The sequence below is a fragment of the Amia ocellicauda genome, chromosome 17 (genome assembly GCF_036373705.1).
Source record: "Amia ocellicauda isolate fAmiCal2 chromosome 17, fAmiCal2.hap1, whole genome shotgun sequence".
Lineage (NCBI taxonomy): Eukaryota > Metazoa > Chordata > Actinopteri > Amiiformes > Amiidae > Amia > Amia ocellicauda.
Window position 1 is genome coordinate 25,139,648 of NC_089866.1, and position 23,468 is coordinate 25,163,115.

Genomic DNA, 23,468 nt, shown 5'->3' on the forward strand with positions numbered 1-23,468 from the left:
CAATAAGTTCCAGGTGGCCTGGTAGCAGTGATAGTTCTTAATGATTAAGATTGTCCTTATTTTCAATTTAGCATTTTTATTTTACAGTGCTCTATGCGTTATATTGAATACATATTCACTGAATATGATGTCGTAACTGTATAAATACAGTATTGACTCAAATATTTGGAGTAATGCTCCCTGAGTTCCACGAGTTTTCCAGGAACTCTCTAACATGCATAAAAAAGTAAAGCAATTATCAAATAACTGTTTCAAACTCACAAATCAGTGAGTATGGAGTTCTTCACGTAAGCTTTCTGCTTATGGACTGCAAGGTGTATAACATTTGATCCATTAACATTCATAAGCAGCTCAAGTACACAAAATGTACTTGTAGAATGGAAACTAAAAAACCCTTGTTGATCACCAGGATTCCTAGAAATCAGTTTGCCACGGATAAACGCAGGACTTTTTGGTTTGGAAGAGAATTTTTTTATTTTTTATTATTGAAGGGTTAGTATGAATGGTCAATGCTTTTCTTTAATATGAATACCATTACTTTTAATATGATCAATGCTTTAGCAGAATACATATAATCATTACTTTTCTTGTGTTAATGTGTGAGATTAATTCTGTTTACATGCAAAGAGCATACTGTCTTATTGTTCATTATGTTGTGAGCACTTGACTTGTTATTAAGTTTTACAGAGATCCCACTGAATTCGATGGGAACAAGAACTTGAAACCAGGTCCTGAGCAACTTCTATATCTTGGGACAACATCCTAATATTAAAACAATGCAGCACATTTTCTGTTCATTTTTTTAAGTAGGCTGGCGGTTCTGTATGGGAGTGTTAAATTGTTAACGATTAAAATTAAAAAAGTTTTGTTTAACGCAATATTGTGGTTGTGTATATTTTGGTTAGGAATACATTCTAATGTTATATTTTAATCACGGAAAAATTTGGATTTTCATTTATTTTTATCAGAGAATTTAGACTTTTTGCAGAAAACTAGGAACTCTGCTGATCATCGATCTCCCCCTCATCAACAATATACAGGCCGTGATACATAGGAACACTACATAGCCTGTTTTGAGGTTACCTTGCCCAGAGTGTCCTGGAGATGCATGGCGTCATTGCGGATGTGGCCCAGCTCCTCCTGCAGGTTGGAGGCCCTGGTCTCAGCCTTTTCCTTGTCCAGGCGCACGCTCTCCAGCAACTCGCGGATGTCGCTCTTGTCACCCGAGTTGTGGATGGAATAGAGCTCGGCCACCTTCTGCCTCTCCTGATCCAACTGGGCCTTGCAGCGGCTCAGCTCAAGTTGGTCGTTGTTCACCGCAGCCTTGTACTCGTCCAGCGCAGCCACCAGTGCCCCCTTGTCTTTCTGTTCGGACTCGATGATACGGTCCATGTGGTGGTTCCTCTCTTTCAGGGCGCTGATCATCTCCTGGGCCTCCTTGTTGTCCTGCTCGGCCATCTTCAAGGTGTTGCTAAGGTGCTGCTGGACGCCAAGGAGCTGCTCACGATCAAAGCGGGCGTTCTCCACCAGGTCCATATAGCGCTGCTCCAGCTCCAGGTACCTGCCACTCTTTATGTCCTCATCGATGACATAGGAGACATGGTGCTCTTCCAACAAGGAGCGGAAGTACTCAATCTGCCGGCCGTAGTGCTCCAGCTTGTCGCTCTGCTGGCACAGGGAGTCCATCAGGATGGCTTTCTCCTCCCCCAGTCTCTCGTTTTCAGCATTAAGTTCCTGGGTGATCTGCTGGAGGTCAGCCAGCTCCTGCAGTGTGGCCTGGAGCTCTTCGGCCGTGCTGTGCTGGTTCTCCTCCATCTGGTGGATGCGCTCAGTCAGGCATGCCACAGAAACCTCGCTGGTGTTCCCGCTGCTGCCTTTACGGGACCTTTCCCTGCTGGTAGCGCCTTCCGATTCCGAGGAGGACGAGGAGCCTGAGGGGGCGTCCAGGGCATCATCGCTGGAGGTAACGGGCTGGTAGACTTCGCTGGACTCGCTGTCCAGGTTGTCCACGGAGATGCTGCGCCGGTTCTCCGTTAAGGTGTTCTCGTCCTGGCTCAACAGGTCTTCCATGGACCCCGGGGCCGATCCTTCCACTGAGGAGGTCAGGGTGCCTCCGCCATCGCTGTGCCCACTGCCCACGGCCAGATCTGGGCTCAGGGACTGGTAGCTGAAGATCTTTTCGGAGCTGTCCAGCCGCTGCTCCAGGGAGAAGCCCAGCGCATTCAGTCTGTCCTTCAGCATGCGGTTCTCATTCTTGAGCTGGTTGAGCTCCTCCCTGATGGCGTTGTTCTGGTCCTGGAGCTGTAGCAGTGTAGACTCCACGTCGGTGGTTGAAATGGAGACAACCTCCTTCTCCTCTGGCTTTTCCTCCTCACCCTCCTCCGAGGTCTCCTCTCCCAGTCCCAGCTGGGCACGCATATCCCTCAGCTCATTACGTAAGTGAAGGATCTCCACGTCCTTATTTTTGGCCAAGCCCAGTAGGTCTTTCACCTTGGCCTCCAGGGCCGCCTTGTCGCTGATGTGGCCATCTGACTTGGACTTGCTCATGCGAGTCTCTGACTCGGCGAGCACACGGCTGCGTGTGCGTTTGGCCACCGCGACATCATTGGTCCCTACCGCCGCCGTCGAGAGCTTCTTCCCAGCGCTGGTCCTGGAGCGCTCCCTCAGGCGATCTCGTGATGAACTAGCCTCCTTCGCAGTCAAAGACGTCACCCGCTTGGCTGAAGAACCTTTTGGAAAGAGAATATAAATAGTCACCCTAAAAACAAAGGGAGAGGCAAGTGGTCGAAAGGAAGGATAACATGTTAAGCTGGACGAAGGCAATTAAAAGCTTTTCTGCTGTTTAGATTAACTAGACTGGCTAGACTTGTAGACGTCCACGTCAGGTTCAAGTTCCCACACTAAGTATTTGTCAAGCAAATTGAGAGAGAGAGAGAGAGCCCAGACTGCATTTCTAAGACGTCAAAGAGCAGAAGACATTGTGGACCCTTTACTCTGAGAAACAGCAGCAAGAACCGGTGCAGTTCCTTTACGTCCAAAATATGTCAAAGTGTGTGTGTGCGGTTATTTCTTAAGCATGTGTGGGTCAAAGAGAGGCTTTAGTGGTGGTAGGTGGAGAAAACTTTTATTGTAAAGAAAAAAAAAAAAACAGCAATTGCACCCTTTAAGGAAGTAAAGGGAGTAAAAAAGAAAGAAAAAAAAAAAAGAACCTGAACAGAACTATGACATTTTCAAAAGAGGGTTAAACACCAAGTGAAACTAAAAACCTAACCAACCTATCAGACTGACTGGAGAGTCCCTTCCAGTGCCTGATTGGCTGATGGACCAACCAATGAAGACAATCAGCCAATCAACCTCCCTTTATGAGATGGCACATCAGGCCTGTATTGAATTAAAGGCAGGGCAGCCTACCCGAACTCACCACAACTACACTTTCAGCTCAGCCTTGCTCCTGAGAGTAGCAGAGGGGGAAAACTCTGAAATTGGTTAACTGGAGTCCATGTAAAGGACATAAAACACAGGACCGCAGTTGATGTTTTATATTGAGAGCTACAAGATACAATGGGGAAAAGCAAACAAAAAGGTGGTTTAAGTAACAAACCAGATGTATGCTGTACCTGAACTCGTCCTGGTCTTCCCTTCAGCATTGTTAGAGGTGCTGGAGGACCAGGGAGCTGAGCTGCTCTTCCTGCTCTTGGTGGCGTTATTGTTTGCTGGAACGCCTCCAGTCATCCCTGCCAACAGGTCATCGCTGCTCTTGGCCTGGGAGGAACAGGACAGAGTCTCACTGTACTGCCACACTGAGAGTCAGGTCCAAGGCTAGGCAACCCACTCGCAGCTGACTGACCAGAATGACAAGCTGCCTTATACTTCAGTGAGGTTTCCCACTGCCGGGAGTCTCTATCAGAGACGTACCTTAGAGAGCGGAGGTGCAGAGGTAGTCTTGGTGGTGGTCTTCCCAACCCCATTCCCTGTGGTGCTGCCCTCGGGTTTCCCCCTCTCCCCACTCGCGGCCTTACTGCCTCCCGCAGTCTTGGGCATGCCGACCACAGGCCTGCTTGCTTTCTTCATGCTGGGCACTTGGTTCCTGATACATTTACGGCACACTCTGCAGGAAGAGAGATTAGTTTCAGAGGCTGGGGTCAGCGTACATAGTCACTCCTGTCTTGGCAGTGTGCTGGAGCTTGTTTCCGTTATTAATTGTGCAGTTTTGCCAAGCTACGGGCTCTTTCACATATTATAGAAATGGTGCAGAAAGGCAAACAGATCATGGTTATTTTCACATTGAATGTCAAAGGAAGGTAAGAGGCATGAACAACACAAAGTTTACAACAGCCTGTGGTTTGTCAAGTTGGTAGTAGTTCTGATTGCTACACTCTGGGTTTGTCATTCCCATCCCATGGCACAGACGATTGATCAAAAGTTTTGCAAGCTGACCACTCCTGTCTTTGCAGTCCTGTCCATCCCCCTTTGTTAGAAAACGTGAACTGAATCTACCACATCGTGTCACATTCTTGCTTTTCAATTTCAGAGTCAACAGCTCTGAAAGCCTTATATCAATGTGACGGCTATGTATACTGAGGTCTCATGAAATGGGCCACTTTCCTACAGGTGGAAATGTGGTCCGTTGTTTTCTTGTTCCTGCCCCTTGCTAAAATCAATTCCCCCATGGGACTGCTTGACTTGTTAACACATTGAAACACACCCTAAAAATAGATTTGGAAATAAAATAAAATTAAAACAACTAACCCTTGCATTCAACTGAATTACTACTCACTGGCAATTGAAGCTGCGTTAAACACACAGCCTGAATATCTGTGCTAGAGTGCAGCTTTGGCAAGTACTAGAACAGAACACTAGATGGAGGCACCAGACCACTTCCACCCTAGACGAAAAGGCTGCAAGTGGCGCCGTTATCAAATCACATCTTAGGTGGCCATATCCTAGTCTTAGAGGTTAGGGAAGTTCAAGTATGTAATTTTGATTTTGAACTGAAAGAGAGGCCCTCCTAGAATTGAACCAGTGTTTTACTCTTCCTATTTCACACCACCACCCCCAACCCACCTATCCCCTAAGTTAAAGTAAATTGCACAGGTCAGATGCAGTTCTTTAGATAGGTTTACATTAAGGTCAGTCCTCAGCATGACGTCAAACACCTATACAGAAGCACTGTTTAACACCTCAGTTCAAAAGCTGTAGCTATATGAAAGCTTAATACACTCATGTGGAGTTCTGAAATATGTCATATTGTGTATCCTTATCTGAATCTTAAGTTCCCCTGAGCACTCGCTATACGTAGGAAGTCCCTTTGCAAAACTTGAATTCTAGATTTGCACACACCTTTTTAAAAAAAGGGGTGGAGGGTATCCATTAAACAAGATTGTTTTACCAAAAAGCAAAAGATCCATTACACCTTTCAAAGGCTTTCTCCACACATAAAACGCATGAAATCCAAGAAATGGTTTTGGCGTTTTAAAGGACTCCTATTTCTGAAGCAACAGACAAAGGCCTGGCGGTGCTACAGTGCAGCTAATATCCATCTTAAAGGATTCGCAACAGAGCGGCGAAAATCATACAGTCATAATCCAAAGCTGGGTAACACAGGAGAGGCCATTTACTGCACCACTGCATCTCCATTTTCAAGCCTTCATTTCAGAGTATTACACCAGTGTGACCTTCCTGAGCACAACTAGGGCACTGAATCTCGCATCCTGTCTTAAGGGATGGGTAACACACCACCTTTTTCCTCCTGGCTCATTTAGCATAATTTCACAGATTTTCCAAATCCAACTTTATAGCGAAAAGGAAAAATGTCTTCCGATATCTGGATTTCCAGTAGGAATGGAATTGGTGTTGCACAGGACTCAAGGTCCAATGGAGAGGGATATTATCATGTGGCACAACTCATAAAAGTCTCCCCACAGACACAGGTTGGGCCTGGTGGTCCAGATCTGTGGTTCCCAGCTCTTGGTGCTGGTTTTCATTACAAATTAGCTCTTAAGTGAACCCTTAATTGAACTAACGATTGTCATATTTCAACCTTGTCAGCAGTTTCCAGCTCTTAACTAGGTGAAGATAGATGAGATAAGTAGGTGAGAATGAGGCATGAATAAAATAAAACCATAAACACAAACTGGGTTATGAACCACTAGTCTGGATGAAACCAGTATGAATTACCAGGGTTTCTGTGGGTTTGACATGGTCAGGGTTTCCTTGGCGTAGCTGACCAGACAACATATGAGCAACATTGGCGAGAGCTCCATCAGTCCTCCCCACAGTGCAGTAGCTCTGAGGTTTGCACTGAGGGACTTGGGCTTGGCTTGACAGCACATATTGTATGCGTGGTAGAGATCAGCCAAGTTAATGAAGAACTGCCAATTTCATATTTGGGGAGTATAAAGGAAACACAGCAACAGATTCCAAATAATAAAAAACAAAAACACACAAAAGTTATTTTCAAAAAATGTATGGTGTACCAATACACTGTAGCCTTTATCCCCCACTTCGCTTTCAGTCTTTCAAATCTATGCCTTCTTCTTGGAAGCTATTTTTTTGCCCAGATTCAAATTGGCTTCTTTTGAACACTTGCTGATGTGTGCTTTTAAAAATAAAAAAAATAAAAAAATAAATAAAAAAATCTGTTTTCTTATTTTTTCTGATATATTTAAATTTTTAACAGATTTTGCCTACCATAATAAAGACGAATAACCATGAGAAACACCAACAGAGCCCCATGCAGGGGGCATAATTAGATACAGGAATACATAGAGACACAGTACAGAGATAATATACACTCCTCCTTTAAAACAGCACCTTAATAACCACCATACATCAACACCATCTTCCAGGGCTATAATCATGCTCCATTTGTGGTATCATATTTGAATCAGTCCCTAAATCATATTGAATCCATTACAAATCCGTACCGCTCTTAAAACCACGCCAGCATTGAGAAAAGATGGGGGAAAACTAAACAAGAAATGAATCCCTAAACCTCAAGTATAAACAACTCTGAGCCAAACCCCGAGCACCAGTATTTACAGTAATTCCAGACGAAAACATGACGCAAGCTGTCATTTACGGTATTGAATTAACACACCAATATTTCAGAGCCCTGTACTTTACCTGCTGCCGGCTGAGGTTACTTTCCTTGGGGAACACATTGCAAGAATCCAGTGTTTCTTGAGTAGCAAAATACAGATACAGGGGATGAAAAGCAGACCGGCTGAGCCTATATACACCACTTTAGTTGGAAGCAACCGTCGCTGGCAAAGGTTTGAATCAGTACAACCTGCCTAATTGGAGAAGTGCTGCTAGAACTCGGCATTCCTTAAAAGGCTCAGAGAGCAGTTGCAGTCCTGTGAGCCAATAAGTCAGGCTTGCGCTTCACATTGGTGGGGGTATGAACCATGCCGTTTTAAAAAAAAGGACCCCACCCACCCACCAAGCACAACTGTATTCCAGACGGCCCCAGTGATGAGATAAGTACTGTAGAGTCATGCTAAGGAATTCACATTCGGTTACAAGTTTAAATGGCAGCCAGACTTCTCACTGAGGGACCCCAATTGACCACAAACTGTCCTACTTTAAAGTGAAGCAAACTGAAATACAATCCTTTTCAGTGCCAATAATGACAAAACAATAAAAAAAGCTCATTATTATTATTATTATTATTATTATTATTATTATTTGTATTTCTAGGCAGACACCCTTATCCAGGGCGACTTACAACATAAGTGCAGTGTAATAGAACATCAATGCAGTGCAATAGACCATCAACAAGAGTTGATACAAAATTGTGACAGCAAAAACAATCATTGCAGGAGAGGATGGATGCAATTTCTGTTCTCACGTGTCTAAGAGGACCACTGGGGTTTCCTGTACTCGAGTTTGGGAACCATCAGGCCTACAAAAACAGCACAAGAACAGTACTGAAAAGTGATCCCTTTGTAGCCAATGAGCGAGATCAGTGAGCAAGATTAGCCTACATTTTCTTCACCTTCACCATTGTTAATGACAATCTTAAACTTGTTACCTGGAAAGGGGGGGGGGGTACTTTTCTAATTATGGAAGAATGAACCTTGCACACATTACACTTCAGATTTCCTCTATGCTTTCAGCTAAAAGCATTTCACTGCATTTTCATGGCCAGTAATAACATCAATTGACTTATTTCCTTTGAATTTGTGTGCACGAGGTGGCAGTCTATGACCTGCTATACAAGACTGGCAAACTGAAGTCTGCTGCAGAGTTTTTAAATACCACAAAAAAAAAAGTGGCTCCTTCGAAGGGGATTCTCTCTATTTCAGAATTTGTACAACCCCTCCATATTTGGGCATGTTTCAGACAATCACTGTGTTCACCGTGACCTCTTCCTTCAGCCAGGGAAGCAGAATGTCTACAATTTAAGCTGTATGCTCCAAACCATCTAGAAATCTGGAATGGAAGTTGCATATGCAAGACAATATAAAACAAGGTGCGTCATGGAATTCCTAGTAAAAAGGTTCAAATGTGTATGCTACCATTTCTTCCAGCACCAACAATTATAGCCAGAAACCTAACTAAATAAAATTAAAAACACTTACGATACCCATGTCTCCTAGTCAACCAAAATACAATTTTAGCTCACATCCCCTACTGCCCCTGCAATGGTTCAAGACCTCACAGAAAATTGACTCTCTCATACTGTGTACAGCATAACCCTGGGAAAGACACCAGACAGACACCAGACACCCATTGTATAGCGTTTACAAATAGATTACAGGTTTTACAGCCTGCACGTTCTTGTACCAATCATACTGATGAATCTGGAAGGCCAATGTATCTCATTGTTCAGATGTCTGTGGTAGCCTACCTCGAAGAAAAGCTAACAATCAGGAATAATGCATCACCCATAGTACGCACAAGAGCATGCAGATAAAGACAGCTTGATATGTTTTTTCATTACTTATTAACCATCATTAACTGGTAAGAGACTGCATAGTTAAATTGATGGATACAGCAACACAAAAAGGGGTTAAAGGTCCTGGAGATCAGTGTTAATACAGGCCAGTTGTTTGGATGAATTAAAAATGTACTCTAAAGTGCATATGAGTGAACAATGGAAAATTATATAGTTATCTATACAAATTCAAGGGAGAAAGGATGGAGCCAGAATCGAGTTCATGGTTGAACAGACAAGCCACAAACCTGCAAGTGTCACAGGTCTCTGACTCATCAAACACTGGATACTTTGAAAATGTGGAAATATTGACTAAGCCTAACAACTGGCTCAATTAAGCAGTTTATCACCCATGGCCTTACTGCAGCTCATACATTTCTGTTTCCTCCACATGGATGGCCCCTTAGGGCTGGGGGTAACAAGGACAAGGACTTTCTGATCTTCATTGTTTCTATAATATGGCGTGGAGAGGAGGCAACAATTAGGTCTAAGCCGTGTTCCCCCAGAGATTTACTTCATCCTATAATAGCCTGTCATCCTGTGGGAGATTTTCTTTTTCTCCTCCAAGTCTAATGGTTTGCTCTACTTTTTGTATCAATACCACAGGCTTGCGTTTACTTCAATGTGTCAAGCACTCTATAGATAGTCTGCGAAGGGCGCTATACCAAATATAGACACTGATTGTGTGAAAATTTGAGAACCCAACGTGTTATGCAATCAGAATCTGTATTCCATCCCTGAAAAAGCCCTATATTCGTCCGTACCTGGGTTTCACTGTGGAATTCATGCTCTGAAAGACAAAACGCAGGTATCGGTAGCAGCTCAGCAGTCAGAATTACAGCAAAGCCTGGCTTGGCTCAAAGTCTTTCTGACCAAAATTTAGATGAAGACAGATTTTCCAAGACAAGAAATGTGCAGCCACTGTTCCCGAACACCTCGCTTCCCAGACAGTTTACAGCTAGTCGACATCTGTTGTATACAGTGTAAAGCAACAAGTGTTCTGGAAATCTAGAGAGCTATAGTTCTTTTATGGATTGCGCTTTACTGTGATCTTGTTTTCCCCAAGCTGATAAAGCATAGCCCTAGCCTACCCAGTAATAGCAATAATATGTTAAGATTAGTCATAGCACCAGGACAAGATTGCAGCCAATGTACAATGGGCCCTTATACCCTATGGCTAGTCTTTGAAACAAAAAATCGTCATTCCACTACCAAATACAACACGTGTATCAACACATGCAAAATCTTTAATGCAATATTTCAGTTCTCTGACATTCAACTCATTGTTTTTAGTTTTGAAGGCCTTCCAAAGAAGCTACAGCCCACAGCGGGGTTTTAAATGGCCTTCAGCAGAGATTTGACAAAATTATCCAGCACAGATCCTTGGCCATGAAAGGTCCAAGCCACTCTGAATGACAAGGCTGCACTCCTCAGATTAAAGACTCCCAGGTCTCAGTAAAACTCTGCTAAGGCTGCTTAAGTTCAGCCAATTCACGGCACAGACTACATAGGCTGCCAATGGCGGTGGGGGAGTATTTTTAATGGAACGTGGAAGACTGATGAGAGTACAGTAGTTACTAGAACTAGAATTATTTTACTCCAGATGCTTCCCACCAGATGTTTGCATAAGAATTAAGTCATAAAAATGAAGTTTTCGAATCGTGAAGGGATTACGACTCGGATCAACCATCAGATCTGTCCCCTGGGAGTTTTTAAATGTAGGCATAATTTCTCAGCCCAAATGTTGAAGTATGAGACCTAGAATTGAAGGTATGCCTAGACACGAAAGTACGCTTGTAGGTAAAAAGTATTCACACCTGAAGCAAAAGGATTTGGGGGCTTGTTTAGTTGAATAAATATGCTGAATTAAATTATACATATTTATCAATAATCTCTCTTCGAGTGTCTTGAACACAGCGAATAAGAGGAATTCCTGGAGGAAACCGTAATTATTACATTTGATTGAATGAAATTAAGCTGTGGACTGCTACTCCATTGATTTCCCAACTGAAACACTCAGGAGAGAAGAACCAAAATGCTCTCAGTTTTTACCTACTGCTCAGTCACAGTGAGCAATATATTAGCTCAAAGCAGTCTTTTTGTAGTATCAGTTCTCAGTAATTTATATTTTCAGCTTTAAAAAAATAAATAAACATACAGCTATGAAATGATTTCTAAAGAAAGATTTCTATTGCGAGGTATTTCATCAGCATGGTTGAGACCATTCCTCCCAATAATGCACCACCCCAGAGCACAGTAATTAAGAGCCAAGGTGCTGACAAATTTGACTTGTATTCCACATAGGGTAGAAATGCAGTCAACTCAGCTTGAAGTCAGTAAAGGTTTCCACTGCTTGGTGATCAGAAGTGCTCCCTATAACCTACTAGGTGCATCCATCAGTGAGAGCTGCATCACCCCATCTTAAAAAAATATAAAATGTGATGTTTACGTTGTGGAACGATGCTGATCTGACAGTGGATAATTCACAAGCAGTGTCTTAATCTGGCCAGATATATACACTCACCTAAAGGATTATTAGGAACACCATACTAATACTGTGTTTGACCCCCTTTCGCCTTCAGAACTGCCTTAATTCTACGTGGCATTGATTCAACAAGGTGCTAAAAGCATTCTTTAGAAATGTTGGCCCATATTGATATGATAGCATCTTGCAGTTGATGGAGATTTGTGGGATGCACATCAAGGGCACAAAGCTCCCGTTCCACCACATCCCAAAGATGCTCTATTGGGTTGAGATCTGGTGACCGTGGGGGCCAGTTTAGTACAGTGAACTCATTGTCATGTTCAAGAAACCAATTTGAAATGATTCGACCTTTGTGACATGGTGCATTATCCTGCTGGAAGTAGCCATCAGAGGATGGGTACATGGTGGTCATAAAGGGATGGACATGGTCAGAAACAATGCTCAGGTAGGCCGTGGCATTTAAACGATGCCCAATTGGCACTAAGGGGCCTAAAGTGTGCCAAGAAAACATCCCCCACACCATTACACCACCACCACCAGCCTGCACAGTGGTAACAAGGCATGATGGATCCATGTTCTCATTCTGTTTACGCCAAATTCTGACTCTACCATCTGAATGTCTCAACAGAAATCGAGACTCATCAGACCAGGCAACATTTTTCCAGTCTTCAATTGTCCAATTTTGGTGAGCTTGTGCAAATTGTAGCCTCTTTTTCCTATTTGTAGTGGAGATGAGTGGTACCCGGTGAGGTCTTCTGCTGTTGTAGCCCATCCGCCTCAAGGTTGTACGTATTGTGGCTTCACAAATGCTTTGCTGCATACCTCGGTTGTAACGAGTGGTTATTTCAGTCAGTCAAAGTTGCTCTTCTATCAGCTTGAATCAGTCGGCCCATTCTCCTCTGACCTCTAGCATCAACAAGGCATTTTCGCCCACACGACTGCCGCATACTGGATGTTTTTCCCTTTTCACACCATTCTTTGTAAACCCTAGAAATGGTTGTGCGTGAAAATCCCAGTAACTGAGCAGATTGTGAAATACTCAGACCGGCCCGTCTGGCACCAACAACCATGCCACCCTCAAAATTGCTTAAATCACCTTTCTTTCCCATTCAGACATTCAGTTTGGAGTTCAGGAGATTGTCTTGACCAGGACCACACCCCTAAATGCATTGAAGCAACTGCCATGTGATTGGTTGGTTAGATAGTTGCATTAATGAGAAATTGAACAGGTGTTCCTAATAATCCTTTAGGTGAGTGTACCAGCCATAACATTATGACCACTGACAGGTGAAGTGAATAACACTGATAATCTTGTTATCATTGCACCTGTCAGGGGGTGGGATATATTAGGCAGCAAGTGAACATTTTGTCCTCAAAGTTGATGTGTTAGAAGCAGGAAAAATGGGCAAGTGTATGGGTCTGAGCGACTTTGACGAGGGTCAAATTGTGATGGCTAGATGACTGGGTCAGAACATCTACAAAACTGCAGCTCCTGTGGGGTGTTCCCGGTCTGCAGTGGTCAGTACCTATCAAAAGTGGTCCAAGGAAGGAAAAGCGGTGAACCGGCGACAGTGTCATGGGCGGCCAAGGCTCACTGATGCACGTGGGGAGTGACGGCTGGCCCGTGTGGTCCGATCCAAAAGACGAGCTACTGTAGCTCAAATTGCTGAAAAAGTTAATGATGGTTCTGATAGAAAGGTGTCAGAACACACAGTGTATCGCAGTTTGTTACATATGGGGCTGCGTAGCCGCAGACCAGTCAGGGTGCCCATGCTGACCCCTGTTCACTGCCGAAAGCGCCTACAATGGGCACGTGAGCATCAGAACTGGACCACGGAGCAATGGAATAAGGTGGCCTGGTCTGATGAATCACGAGTTCAGGGTGTTGACTTGGCCTCCAAATTCCCCAGATCTCAATCCAATTGAGCGTCTGTGGGATGTGCTGGACAAACAAGTCCGATCCATGGACGCCCCACCTCGCGACTTATAGGACTTAAAGGATCAGCTGCTAACGTCTTGGTGCCAGATTCCACAGCACACCTTCAGAGGTCTAGTGGAGTCCATGCCTTGACGGGTCAGGGCTGTTTTGGCGGCAAAATGGGGACCTACACAATATTAGGCAGGTGGTCATAATGTTACGGCTGATCAGTGTGTATATATACAGTGCGGGAAAAAAGTATTTGATCCCCTGCTGATTTTGTACGTTTGCCCACTGACAAAGAAATGACCAGTCTATAATTTTAATGGTAGGTGTATTTTAACAGTGAGAGACAGAATAACAGCAAAAAAATCCAGAAAAACGCATTTCAAAAAAATTATAAATTGATTTGCATGTTATTGAGGGAAATAAGTATTTGATCCCCTATCAATCAGCAAGATTTCTGGCTCCCAGGTGTCTTTTATACAGGTAATAAGATGAGATTAGGGAGTGCTCCTAATCTCAGCTCGTTACCTGTATAAAAGACACCTGTCCACAGAAGCAATCAATCAATCAGATTCCAAACTCTCCAACATGGCCAAGACCAAAGAGCTGTCCAAGGATGTCAGGGACAAGATTGTAGACCTACACAAGGCTGGAATGGGCTACAAGACCATGGGCTACAAGACCACCAAGCAGCTTGGTGAGAAGGTGACAACAGTTGGTGCGATTATTCGCAAATGGAAGAAAAACAAAATAACTGTCAGTCTCCCTCAGTCTGGGGCTCCATGCAAGATCTCACCTCTTGGAGTTTAAATGATCATGAGATCGGTGAGGAATCAGCCCAGAACTACACAGCAGGATCTTGTTAATGATCTCAAGGCAGCTGGGACCATAGTCACCAAGAAAACCATTGGTAACACACTACGCCGTGAAGGACTGAAATCCTGCAGTGCCCGCAAGGTCCCCCTGCTCAAGAAAGCACATGTACAGGCCCGTCTGAAGTTTGCCAATGAACATCTGAATGATTCAGAGGAGAACTGGGTGAAAGTGGTCTCAGATGAGACCAAAATCAAGCTCTTTGGCATCAACTCAACTCGCTGTGTTTGGAGGAGGAGGAATGACCCCAAGAACACCATCCCCACCGTCAAACATGGAGGTGGAAACATTATGCTTTGGGGGTGTTTTTCTGCTAAGGGGACAGGACAACTGCACTGCATCAAAGGGACAATGGACGAGGCCATGTACCGTCAAATCTTGGGTGAGAACCTCCTTCCCTCAGCCAGGGCATTGAAAATGGGTCGTGGATGGGTATTCCAGCATGACAATGACCCAAAACACACAGCCAAGGCAACAAAGGAGTGGCTCAAGAAGAAGCACATTAAGGTCCTGGAGTGGCCTAGCCAGTCTCCAGACCTTAATCCCATAGAAAATCTGTGGAGGGAGCTGAAGGTTCGAGTTGCCAAACGTCAGCCTCGAAACCTTAATGACTTGGAGAGGATCTGCAAAGAGGAGTGGGACAAAATCCCTCCTGAGATGTGTGCAAACCTGGTGGCCAACTACAAGAAACGTCTGACCTCTGTGATTGCCAACAAGGATTTTGCCACCAAGTACTAAGTCGAAGGGGTCAAATACTTATTTCCCTCATTAACATGCAAATCAATTTATAACTTTTTTGAAATGCGTTTTTCTGGATTTTTTTGTTATTCTGTCTCTCACTGTTAAAATACACCTACCATTAAAATTATAGACTGATCATTTCTTTGTCAGTGGGCAAACGTACAAAATCAGCAGGGGATCAAATACTTTGTTCCCCCCACTGTGTGTGTGTGTGTATATATATATACACTCACCTAAAGGATTATTAGGAACACCATACTAATACTAATACATGTGTATATTATATACACTCACCTAAAGGATTATTAGGAACACCATACTAATACTGTGTTTGACCCACTTTCGCCTTCAGAACTGCCTTAATTCTACGTGGCATTGATTCAACAAGGTGCTGAAAGCATTCTTTAGAAATGTTGGCCCATATTGATAGGATAGCATCTTGCAGTTGATGGAGATTTGTGGGATGCACATCCCGTTCCACCACATCCCAAAGATGCTCTATTGGGTTGAGATCTGGTGACTGTGGGGGCCAGTTTAGTACAGTGAACTCATTGTCATGTTCAAGAAACCAATTTGAAATGATTCGACCTTTGTGACATGGTGCATTATCCTGCTGGGAGTAGCCATCATAGGATGGGTACATGGTGGTCATAAAGGGATGGACATGGTCAGAAACAATACTCAGGAAGGCCGTGGCATTTAAACGATGCCCAGTTGGCACTAAGGGGCCTAAAGTGTGCCAAGAAAACATCCCCCACACCATTACACCACCACCACCAGCCTGCACAGTGGTAACAAGGCATGATGGATCCATGTTCTCATTCTGTTTACACCAAATTCTGACTCTACCATCTGAATGTCTCAACAGAAATCGAGACTCATCAGACCAGGCAACATTTTTCCAGTCTTCAACTGTCCAACTTTGGTGAGCTTGTGCAAATTGTAGCCTCTTTTTCCTATTTGTAGTGGAGATGAGTGGTACCCGGTGGGGTCTTCTGCTGTTGTAGCCCATCCGCCTCAAGGTTGTACGTATTGTGGCTTCACAAATGCTTTGCTGCATACCTCGGTTGTAATGAGTGGTTATTTCAGTCAAAGTTGCTCTTCTATCAGCTTGAATCAGTCGGCCCATTCTCCTCTGACCTCTAGCATCAACAAGGCATTTTCGCCCACAGGACTGCCGCATACTGGATGTTTTTCCCTTTTCACACCATTCTTTGTAAACCCTAGAAATGGTTGTGCGTGAAAATCCCAGTAACTGAGCAGATTGTGAAATACTCAGACCGGCCCGTCTGGCACCAACAACCATGCCACGCTCAAAATTGCTTAAATCACCTTTCTTTCCCATTCAGACATTCAGTTTGGAGTTCAGGAGATTGTCTTGACCAAGACCACACCCCTAAATGCATTGAAGCAACTGCCATGTGATTGGTTGGTTAGATAATTGCATTAATGAGAAATTGAACAGGTGTTCCTAATAATCCTTTAGGTAAGTGTATATATATATATATATATATAAATTACACACGCACACTGTACTGTATATTATTCCAGATTTGCAAAGCTTGGGGGAAAGATAAATAAATGAATGCTTTAAATAGAAACCAGCGTGACTATTGTACAATATTGTGTTTCATGGGTGCACACATGCGCATGCATACACGCACACTGTAACAGGCACACTCATGGCAAAAAAATAATAATTGTACAACAAAAAGTCTTCTGACAACCATACACCTCAGGGACAAAACTTTTACAGCCTGCATGACAAAAAAAACACATTAATTTATTTGACTTATTGGCTCCTTGGCCAGTTTTTCCAAGTAGGAATAAAAAATTAAAATAAGAAAAATATTTCAGTCACTTTACAGCTCCTGCAGCCCTTTCTGAGCTGCTGATTTATAGCTAATCAGAGGCCTCTTTTAACAACTAAAAATAGGCCTAATTTCTTTCAGCTGTAAAAAAAAAAAAGCAAACTGCAGTACTTCTACAGAGCCTCACCCAGCATCTCTGGGAACTGAAATATTTGCTAACTCATGGGCCATCAAGCACAACTATTTTCTTGTATAAACAGCCCTGAGAACGGAGCGTGGGTTTAAGCTGCCGAATGAAATCTAAGAAGGCCGAGCCTAAATAAGTAGGGCGCTGCTACAGCCACACATAATCTGACTCTCAGTTAAAATCCCACTTTTTAATTTCTGTCTGACAGTTCCTATGCACCCCTGCCTTGCTATAATGTATATCTTTAACTCCTTTTACCTTGCAAATTCTGCTGATCCTTTTCCAGCAGAGCTGCCACTTTGGGCCACGCACAGATCTATTTAGAATGCTTTATCATTGAAAAAGAAAAAGTCCCAATCAAAACTAATTAGCTATGGGAATTTCTATTTTCTAACAGCGGAAAAAAGCTTGGGGATTGTGAGGCTTGAATAGCCCCTTCAAGAGAAAGGGGAGATTACAGGTTGGCTACCTTCAGCAAGAAGAAACTGATTTACCTGGCAGACTTAAAGGGGAATGGCACAAGAGAAGTTGTGATACAGGGCACAGATTCAATGGCAAGGTTCTGTGTTTCTCAGCTGCAAGAAACAGGGAGAGTGACAAACCCATCATATTATCCCCTCCAAACTGAAGGTCTTCCCTTTTGGGTTGTGTCCAGTTCTGCCCTGCCTAGGGGTCCCACCTCTGAGTGAAGGAAATGGGAAATTCCACAGGGAGATATGACCGTGGAGCAAACTGTTATATAAGAGACATCCAACTGGGAGCTGCAGTGATCTGCTCAAAGGAGGAACTGAAATGATGCAGCGGATTATCCAAGGTCATAGGCTAAGCAGGATACCTGATGCACCACACGAGACATCTGCCAGAGAGTCCATATTTTGAGCATCGACCTTTTCAGCCGTGGAAGAGAGAATCCTGGATGGTGAGGGATTGCTGCCAGAAAAGGGCTAATGCAAAGTTTGTTAATTTAAAAGATATATATTTTAGTTTTAAAATGGGAGAGAGGTGGAGAGATATACACATTTTCAGCAGTTTGTTTTTCTGCCCGCTATTCTATCTAATCCAATTCCCTTCTTGCACAATGTGTTTCCTCACAAACTCAGTAATAACACAGAGACTTTCCCAAGTATCATTTACAGCCCCCACAGCCTCTTCTGACATTAAATACACAAGCTCAGCCTTTCGACCTTGGCACAGAAGTCAACCTACGGGGAAGAGCAGGAATGTTTTTGTTTTCCGCCCCCCCCCAAAAAAAAAAAAAAGCTCAGCATAACAAATATTATTGGAATCAGATGCAAGAGAGATATGGTAAAGTGGATGGATACTGACTGGTGGCCTTTGGGGATCAAACCAGACCACTGCAATTTCAAACCAAGTGGCACTCCGGGACAGCCACTCGAGGAGGACGAGAGCTGTCCGTTTTCCTAGTGTTAAAGTGCAACAACTGGTAGAGAGGGTGAGTCAATCAGTGCGTCTCACCCACACCTTAATAAATAGGGCGGCAACAGTCATTCATCAGTTTTCGGTTCTTACTCATACCTCAGCCACACTCGTGTTACCAATGTTATTTGTGCGAGTGAAAACATTGGCCAGTAGTTAAGGTCTTGTCATGACAGACATGATCCTTAGCAGGCCCACCCTCACTGCAGTGTAATATATACTTATAGGAAACTTAATGCACGTGATTTGGGGAGGGAGTGAGAGATGGCTGAAGTTTCAGGTTCCCCGAGTTTTGCTGATGTGCTGTATTTTCCAGGTGCACTGCAAAAGAGATCTGACTAGAAGAGTATTAATCTCCATTAATTTATTTAAAAAAAAAAAACACTGAGAACCAGTCTGGATCAACAGTGGTACGCATTTCTTATGAGATTTTCCCTCTTAAGTGGTTCAAGACCAGCAGGAAAATTAGGTGCCTGTGACCTACGACTGACCTGGTGGCCTGTGATCACAAATTACCTCCTTCTCTGCCATTTTAACAGATAGCCTGGCATTTTTGTGTATGGAGGTTTGACACTGTGGAATCTGGTGCTGAAGTGGGAGAACAGAGGCGTGGTGGATGGGAGTTGAGGGGGAGCGATGTAATGCCACCTGCAAAGCTGTGGGGGTATAGGTATGGTGGAGACAAACAAAAGAACAGAATGGGGAGTTTAAGAGAAAGTACAAATACAGTCCTGCCTGACCTCGGGATGAAGCTTTAGCTTTAAATCTCTGAACAGGAAAGTCAAGAAAACTATTCGAAGGGAAGTCACCCAAGTGATTTATGCAGCACAATCAACAGCGGTACCAGTGTTACTTGTGATTTGCATTACGGTCATTTAGGAGAGCGAAAATGTTCACACTAGTGATGGTGTATAAATATTCTGTGCCTTTATAAAAGCAGCTAAATTCAGCCAAAGTCACATTTCTCTTGGTAAGGGCTGTTTCTGTATTGGTGGGAGTTTATTTGGTTGGTTGTTTGTTTTCTCCCCCTTGCCTCCCATTACAGAGCATCGAGTTTCTGGCTAAGAAAAGTGCACAGCCCAGGGACCGCCACACAGTGCTGACAGGGGCAATCAACACCTGCCTGGTCTCGGGGGAAACACAGATATGTAGGTCAGAGCAGATTAAGCAAAGCACGGCGCAGCCAACCTTTACCTCCGAGCTCAAAACGTAGCCCTTGCCCTTGGTACTGCCAGGGTGAGGACAGACTCCAGTGCCATGTCAGCACTGTGAGGGGCAATGCTACAATAAAGTGCACATCTATAATAATAATAATATTGGTTCAATTAGATCACTAATTCAAGCTCAGATGGATTTAAAAGCAGAAAACCCCACCACTCTCAATGAAATGCACTGAAGCCTCCTCTTAGTGCTTGAAAGGGGACTAACCATAATGAACTCAGTGAGGGAGAAGGGGGCACAGAATTACCCTTGGGTTATAGACAGTTGTGGCATTACCAGTGTGTCTGCTTGAAGGGAGGGCAAGAGCAAATATAAATGTGCAAAATGCAAGTGACAGCTTGACTTGTCTATTATGCTGTAAATGTTCCTTCTTTAAAAGAAGCTTAAGTGGGTCCACGCCAACATACATTAGCAACAAGAGGCAAAGGCTACAATGATATTGATAATAATAATAATGGTTTTATGCTTAGTCTGCTTTGTTCCTTCTTTGTGTTTGCCGTTTTATGTAATTATAGAAATGTCAGCAACACAATAAGGACCGTACTGTACAGAGGCCACGAAAACCAATTGGCACAGATGCAAACTTCAATAAGTAATGACAGAGAGCCTTTGTTGTGAAGGGCAGGAAGTGGCAGCGTGTTCCCCCAGCCTGGCCACTCCCTTCCCCTGGGGGGTTGTGGGATTAGAAAGCACAGTGGGGTCTGCGGCTTGTCGTCACTGACCTGATTCAGTAGGCCCAAAGCTCCTATTGTGACAGTATGCCTTGAAACCCTGTGGGCCCTACTCTATTGTTGTGTCTGCTGGTGGTGAACAACTCCCTTTAGTTCCTGGGAGGCAAATATAGATTCATTCGTTGGGGCAGCTTTTCTATGCCTGTCATTTGACAAAAGCTGGGCAAGACAATTGACATTTGCATTACTGTTCCGAGGCCATTTCTTACTTTTTTCTCGTGTCGCATTTGATTATGTTCTACATAGGGAAATCCACAGCGCACTGTGAGCTGAACACCACTCACGCGTGACTTGGCTAACTTGGGTGGCTGCATTTGATTAGCCCTCTGTAATCAAGAGTGGACGCTCGGGAGCAGCGGCACAACCGGCCTTGGAAGCTCTCCGCAGAGTATTGTACTTGTGCACTGTTGTGTAAAGGCAGAAAGCCAGAGCTTACAATTTAATCTAACTTCTCCCCCCCCCCACCCCCACCCCACACACACACACACACACACACACACACACACACACACACACACACACACTGCTGGAGTCACTTCCCTCTAAAAACATCAACTTCCTGTCACGGATGCCTCTTTGACCCTTGTGGAATTCTGAAAGAGGGAAAGGCAAGGGGGTGGGGGGGTGTCGGGAGGGCAGAGGAGGAGAATGCAGCCTCTCTCAAAACCAGCTTAATTGCCCGTCATTTTGCAGCCTCCTCTAGGAAATGGACTGCCGATTACGCAAGGCATGTCCAGGGAAAGAGAGTGTATTGAAGAAAATCATTTCAGTTCTGGCCTAGTGACATGTACTATGTGCCTGTATTGACCCTGAAGACAGGTTACAAATGCAGAATTCAGTTTCTTTAACCACACAGATAACTTGCTTAAGACCCCACTGTCTAAATCTGTAACATTTTATTGTGTTTGTTTTGTTTTTTTCGCCTCCCTACAGAGGTCCAGTAGGCTGAACGGCTGTATATGAGCAACTGGCACTGTGAGAAACAGATGTTGGAATGACTAAGGCCTTTCCCGCAGATGCATTTTTTTTTTTTTTTTTTGGCAAGAGCGTGCTCCAATTATTTTCCCTTATGTTGAGATCCTTGAGGCTCATCAGCGAAGTCAGGTATCATGAAATAACCATAGAGGGCTGTGCTACAGCCCACTGAGAAGTTATGCAAAATATATACATTTTACAACCATGGAACAAGAGGGTCAAGTCCCTGCTCCATGGGAATGCATCTCGTGACAAGAAATGTCCCGTGCCCCCACCCCCTATTGAAATAGCAAACATTCCTCTCGGGAGGTACAGTATGCAACAAAATGTTCTCCCTAGACTGCCCTTCCCCCCAGCTCTGTCACACTACTCTCTCTCCGCAGCCTCCCCCCGAATCAACACTGCACTTCCCAGAAGCAACCTGTTGGGATTGCTTTTTTAATACTGTGTGAACTACGGCTTGATTTTGAACTGCATGAATGGCAGACAACTAACCATTTCAGATTTCATTATGATGTGTACATCAGCAAACTGTCATCAGCAAACTGTCATCATCATACAAAAAGGATATATTACATGTTGATTCGATTAGAACAAGAAGAAAAAATAAAGGGGGGGTTCTTAGTGTAGATTACCGACCACTGAGAGCACGGACACACACACACTTACACACACACTGCCAGACATTTCCCAAGATCACTGGTGTTCTAAAAGCTCAATTCAATAAATTACAAATGTTTCTTTGTTGTCTTAGGGGACAGCTGTTGAAAACATTTTCTGTTCAATGGCTCGGCTGTTTAATTAAGAGTTCTTCGGCATAGTACACAGTTTTAGGGTCGACCTGGGGAGGGAGAGAAGGGAGTTGCACTATTCACATTTTGTCATTCCGACAACATTCACCAAAGAATACATCTATTGAAATTACAGAAACTAGAAGGCTAGCAGCACAAAATGCATCAGCAGGCTGTTTTTCCTCATCTTCCAAAAAGATTACAGTTTGCTGTATGATTAGTAAATTAAGGCCAATTATGTAAAATATGGTAATTCAATGTTCTGAATGAGACAGAAAAGTCAGGCTTAGGCTATACAATTCAAGACACGGGTCTCTTTCATGAGTTTTATGAATATACAAATAGCAAATGTTGTGCAACATCCTATTTCAACTGGTTTAGTTCAGTACAGTGAGGTGAGCTTAGAAAGCAAACAAAATGTCATACGGAGCCTATATATATATATATACACACACACATACACACACACACACACACACACACACGCACAGAGATATAGACATCTCTGCTGAAGAATGCTTTGGAAGTAAAAACAATGTGATATATTGGAACAATTGTAAGAAATCTCTCTAAGACGACACCTTGAAAACAGGTATTCAAACAGGAAGATGAGGGGAACACAGGTTTTTACATGAATCTGCCTAACCTGTGGTTACGCAAGATATATATCCGAGTGAAACAGAAGTGCAGAGACTGGTTTTCTATTGGGGGCTATTGGAGACTTGAGCTTTGCTGTCACTTAAATGGACAATTTGTTTTCAGACTAACATTACCGAGAGAAAATTAAATAACTTTCCTTGCAAAGGCCTGGACTTTCCTTTCTGTTGCATAAACCTCCTTTCCACTGCTGAAGCCTGGGTAGTTACTGAAACTTTGGTTATCCAGAGGGAAAAATGCTGAAAATGTCCTGTGTAACATGTTTATGTAGCAGTTTATATACAAACAAATATTCTGCCCTTAGTCATTTTAAGAGAAACTGTGCATCACCCATGTTGGATTTACAAGCACAGAGCTGTGAATTTCAGGGCCCCTTAAACCATCAGCTGCATACCACTAAAACATTAAACGTCTCATTAAGTCAATAAGTTCAACAACGTAAGCGATGGATCGGGCCTAATAAAAAACAGAGACCCCAAGCATTCGAGGATTCCAACCACAGATACCTCATTTCACCAGTTTTCTGCCAACAGCCTGAAATGGAGCACAAATGTGGCTTATAGGGCTGAACACTGAGGGAGAATACATAGGCATTGAGAAACCCCCCCATATAAAAGGAGGTGTGTAATCCTACTAGAGAGTATTGGTGCCATTGTTCGGCTTTCTGAGGCTTCCATTAAAATCATGCTGTAAT

The 23,468-nt window shown here is 43.6% G+C and overlaps 1 protein-coding gene across 3 annotated transcripts in view; it reads right to left on the reverse strand.

Annotated features, from left to right (window-relative positions):
- Positions 1 to 23,468, reverse strand: part of LOC136713229 (cytospin-A) — a 71,321-nt gene that overhangs the window by 44,244 nt on the left and 3,609 nt on the right. For all 3 annotated transcript variants that reach the window (XR_010804917.1, XM_066690285.1, XM_066690284.1), the window contains exons 2-4: positions 3,916 to 4,108; positions 3,618 to 3,762; positions 1,084 to 2,729 (exon numbers count right to left, since the gene is read on the reverse strand). Coding sequence is in view for 2 of the 3 variants with exons in the window: in XM_066690285.1 (XP_066546382.1) it covers positions 1,084 to 2,729; positions 3,618 to 3,762; positions 3,916 to 4,071 (1,947 nt within the window). In the remaining variant the exon portion in view is untranslated. The remainder of the gene's footprint in view (positions 1 to 1,083; positions 2,730 to 3,617; positions 3,763 to 3,915; positions 4,109 to 23,468) is intronic.